This window comes from Triticum dicoccoides, chromosome 7A, assembly GCF_002162155.2.
Source record: "Triticum dicoccoides isolate Atlit2015 ecotype Zavitan chromosome 7A, WEW_v2.0, whole genome shotgun sequence".
Taxonomy (NCBI): domain Eukaryota; kingdom Viridiplantae; phylum Streptophyta; class Magnoliopsida; order Poales; family Poaceae; genus Triticum; species Triticum dicoccoides.
This window is the reverse complement of record NC_041392.1, coordinates 644,910,983-644,915,501: the sequence shown is the minus strand read 5'-3', so window position 1 is coordinate 644,915,501 and position 4,519 is coordinate 644,910,983. Positions and strand designations below refer to the sequence as shown.

At 52.6% G+C, this 4,519-nt stretch overlaps 1 protein-coding gene across 1 annotated transcript; it reads right to left on the bottom strand.

Moving 5' to 3' along the window:
- Positions 1 to 1,217: 1,217 nt before the first annotated feature.
- Positions 1,218 to 2,475, bottom strand: LOC119331399 (E3 ubiquitin-protein ligase BOI-like). Its single transcript, XM_037604551.1, has 2 exons — positions 1,944 to 2,475; positions 1,218 to 1,856 (listed from the first exon to the last, which is right to left on the bottom strand). The coding sequence occupies exons 1-2, from the start codon at positions 2,331 to 2,333 to the stop codon at positions 1,302 to 1,304; spliced, it is 945 nt and encodes a 314-aa protein (XP_037460448.1). The 5' UTR covers positions 2,334 to 2,475; the 3' UTR covers positions 1,218 to 1,301.
- Between the last annotated feature and the right edge of the window lie 2,044 nt (positions 2,476 to 4,519).

The following is a 4,519-nucleotide window of genomic DNA, read 5'->3' as shown; positions in this document are numbered from 1 at the left end:
GCCTAACCCTGTAGCGCTTGACCACGGGATCTAGCCCTTTGACTTTGCACGGACGGGTTTTGACCAGTGGAACTATCCACCCGGTCGTGTTAGGTCAGCCCATATGAACACTTTAGAGCAACATCCGGGCCAAACCCAAAGTAAGATCCCCTCCATGTAGACCCGACGCGTCCATTTCCCCCCTTCAGGTGCCGGCGGCGGCACCATCCGTGAGCGGGGGCACAACCCGGAGACGCGTGCCGCCTCTAATTTGGACATGGCACCACACCACCCCGCATGTATGAGGGCCCGGTGCGACGCTCCGGTGGTATTGCTATCCCCCAGGGCCCCCGTCCCGCCTCTTCAGACATGGCACCACATCGCCCCGCATGTATGCGGGCCCGGTTAGACGGGAGGGTGTACCTGGGGGGTAGCAATGCCGCTAGGTGTTGCTTTGGGCCCTCCTACGGTTGTGAAAGCATGGTGGCTAGCGCAGGCACCCGGCACGCAGCTCCGGGGTGTGCCCCCCATCTCCGGCGTCGCTGTGGGGCACGGCGCGGCGGCAGCAACGTCCGTGAGGGGGGCAATCGATATACCATCTGGGTATGTTTTTTTTGTGTTAGACAAGGCACATTTATGTTGTGAAAAAAACAGGGAAAAGTAAATAAAAATAAGTAAAAAAATAAAAATAAATAAAAATTAGAGATATGCCGACGGCAAGGCTGTCGGCATACCTGCGCACATGGCCACGGATCGATGACGTGCCTAAGGGCGCGGATCGGTGATGTGGCAACATCCATGGGCCAGACCTATGCCGACGGCCAGGCCGTCGGCATAGATTTGCCACCCCACGGACAGGCGAGCGACGCGGATAATGACGTGGCGGGCGACGTGGATCGATGACGTGGCGTCTATGCCGACGGCCGCCGTTAGCCCGTCGGCGTAGATTGACGCCGTCAAAAGGCCGTCTCCGTCCGGGTAGCTGGGCCCACTAGCTATGCCGACGGCCTTCTCTATGCCGACGGCCACCGTAGGCATATTTCTATCGACGCCGACGGGTGAGCTTTGCCGACGGGGGCCGTCGGCATAGATTGATATACGCTGACGGCTTTTCTATGCCGACGGCCTGGGCTGGGCCTTCGGGATAGGCCAATATATGCCGATGGGACCCGTCGGCATAGGTTCGGCCGTCAGCATCGCCAGTTATTCTGGTAGTGACCCCGTAAACAACAAAAAAGTGAACAAAGGAATACAAACAAAAGTCGACTCTAGTAAGTTTCAGAAGGAAACAAAATGCCGACTCTAAAACTATTCCTCCCGCATCACGAAAAGTTGATGCAGACGCTGCCATTCTTGGCGCTTCCGCACGCCGGGCACGCCAATGCCGCGGCCGCGCACGGTGCGCACACGCAGAGGTGCCGGCACGGCAGCAGCAGCACAACGGCCGCGCCCTCGCGGCACGCCTTGCACCTTCCTGCTCCTGTCGCGGGACGCTCCTCCACTGCCGGCGTGCCCACGTCCTCCTCCGCGCATAAGGGCGCCTGGTTCTCCCCCCAGCAGCACGACTCTGCGTCCTCCTCCTGACCGTCGCCGCTTATTCCACCGCCACGGACCGCCTGGGCGTCGAGCACCCGCTGAAGGTCGCCGCGGAGCACGTTGGCCGTGGCCTCGTTGGACTGCGCGACGTCGCGCCACATCTGGGCCTCCATGAAGAGGTTCCGAAGGCGCTCCTCGAGCGCCCAGTTCATGATCCTGATCCGCTCAATCTCCTCGTCCTTAGCCTTGAGCCGCTTCGCCGCCCTGGCCTCCACGGTCGAGATGATGAGCCTCGTGTGGGTCTGCCTCTGCTCCGCGAGAGTAGTCCACATCGTTTTCACCTGCATCATCGACAAAAGCTAGAAATTAAAGCCTGAAACGCAAAGTATCGATCGGTGGCGGCGATTTGATCATGGCATGGGACTTACATGTTTGAGCAGGATGCGGTCGACGTCGATGGTCTGCTGCTGCGCGTGGGCCGCAAGAACGTCGACCGCGCCAAGCATCGACGACTGCTCGTCGCGCCTCCGCATCTTGGTGATCATTTCCTGAGCACCGTCGGGGCTGACGCCCTTCTTCACCAGATCAGCCCCAGCCATCGCCAAGAACTCCGAATACTGATCCGCGACCGACGACGTCGGCGGCGGCGGCAGCGTGAAGAGGTCCGCGTACGGCTGCCCCGGCTGGCACGCCATCGCAGCGCCATAACAAGGCCCACTCGCTGGCATAGCAGCAGCGGAGGCGAGCTGGTGGTGGCCGGCGCCGGCGCCGGTGGTGAGTAACATGTGGCGCAGGCGTTGCAGGTCCACGGAGGCCATGGCGATTTATGGGGCGCGCGGGTCGTCCGCTAGCTTCCTATATATACAGCCAAGGCGATGCGTCCCTGGCCGGAGTTAGTCAGATGTGGTGGGAGGTGCGGTCATCGATCGGCGAGGGGACGGGCGGGCAAGGTGGCAAAGAAACGAGGTCCGTGGATGGTGAGATTGACCGGCCCTTTTTAGGAGGGATTTTCCTTTTATTTATGGCTTCCGTTTCAATCTCTCCCTAAATTTGGAGTAAAAACCACGAATTCGCCGCGTTGTATTACCTTTCTGCACCGAAATTCCCGACGATTCCATCGATCGGTTGACTATAATTTGCAGAAACCAAGGCTGGCCATATACTGAATCGTTTAAGTTAGTATGTTGTGGCGCCAAATCAGCACGCGTCGTTGAGCCTTTTGATCTCTGCACGCACGAATCTTGGGGTGTAAGGAAACTTATAACAAAGCAAAACAAATTACGCGCTCTGGTGAGGTCTCTGGACTTGGTAAAGATCGGGAATCACGTACAAAGCCGTGGTTACTCGAGGGCAATTCGGGGAAGAAGGAAACTGCATGCGTTACGTTCTACGTTCACTGCATCTGCATGCAGAATCAACGTACATACTTTAATGTGCTGAGATATATATTAGGCGTTTTTTTGGCTTACTAGCTGTAGATGGTCGAGGAAAATAAGCGTAGAGGTAGAGATGGGAGCTCAAAATTAGAAGGGAATGAATGAGCTAGTACGTAATTGATTTGGTAAGAACAGATCGACCATTCATTCATTCTGGGCTGTACTTTGGTGCAAATCCGGCCGATCGATCCGATCCATACGTTTAATTTGGGCAAAAGCTACCGCCAGCTTTTTATTTAATTTGATTTCCAAAAAAAGATCTCTACCAAAATTGAGCGTCGATCGTCTTTTAATTACGGGATCCAGATAATCATGTCGGTGCCCAAATAGAACCACAGTTGTGCCATCACACATCTTTTGTTTTCATGGAACTCATCACACATTTTTTTTTCCGAACAAAGTATGGATGGAAGCACTCATATATACACACATACACTCACCCCTATGAGCGCATACACACACTCTATCCTTATGAGTGAAGAAAATATGCCCTAGAGGCAATAATAAAGTTATTATTTATTTCCTCATATCATGATAAATGTTTATTATTCATGCTGAAATTGTATTAACCGGAAATATAATACATGTGTGAATACATAGACAAACATAGTGTCACTAGTATGCCTCTACTTAACTAGCTCGTTGATAAAAAAGGTTGAGTTTCCTAGCCATAGACATGAGTTGACATTTGATTAATGGGATCACATCATTAGGAGAATGATGTGATTGACATGACCCATTCTGTTAGCTTAGCACTTGATCGTTTAGTTTACTGCTATTGGTTTCTTCATGACTTATACATGTTCCTATGACTATGAGATTATGTAACTCCCGATTACCGGAAGAACAATTTCTGTGCTACCCTACGTCACAACGTAACTACATGATTATAAATGTGCTCTACAGGTGTCTCCGATGGTGTTCGTTGAGTTGGCATAGATCGAGAATAGGATTTGTCACTCCGATTGTCGGAGAGGTATCTCTGGGCCCTCTCAGTAATGCACATCACTATAAGCCTTGCAAGCAATATGACTAATGAGTTAATTACGGGATGATGCATTACAGAACGAGTAAAGAGACTTGCCGGTAACGAGATTGAACTAGGTATTGAGATACCGACGATCGAATCTCGGGCAAGTAACATACCGATGACAAAGGGAACAACGTATGTTGTTATGTGGTTTGACCGATAAAGATCTTCGTAGAGTATGTCGGAACCAATATGAGCATTCAGGTTCCGCTATTGGTTATTGTCCGGAGACGTGTCTAGGTCATGTCTACATAGTTCTCGAACTCGTAGAGTCCGCACGCTTAAAGTTCTGTAAAGATTGATATATTGGACGACTATGTTCGGACACCGGAAGTGTTTCGGGAGGTTTCTGACATATACCGGAGTACCGGCGATTTATCGGAACCCTACAGGGAGTATATTGGGCCTAATGGGCCTTAGTGGAAGAAGAGGATGGGCGGACAGGGCAGCCGCGCCCCTCCCCATCTAGTCTGAATTGGACAGGGGGGGGGGGCTTTCCTTCTCTCCTTATCTCCCTTCCTTCCCTTCTCCTACTCCT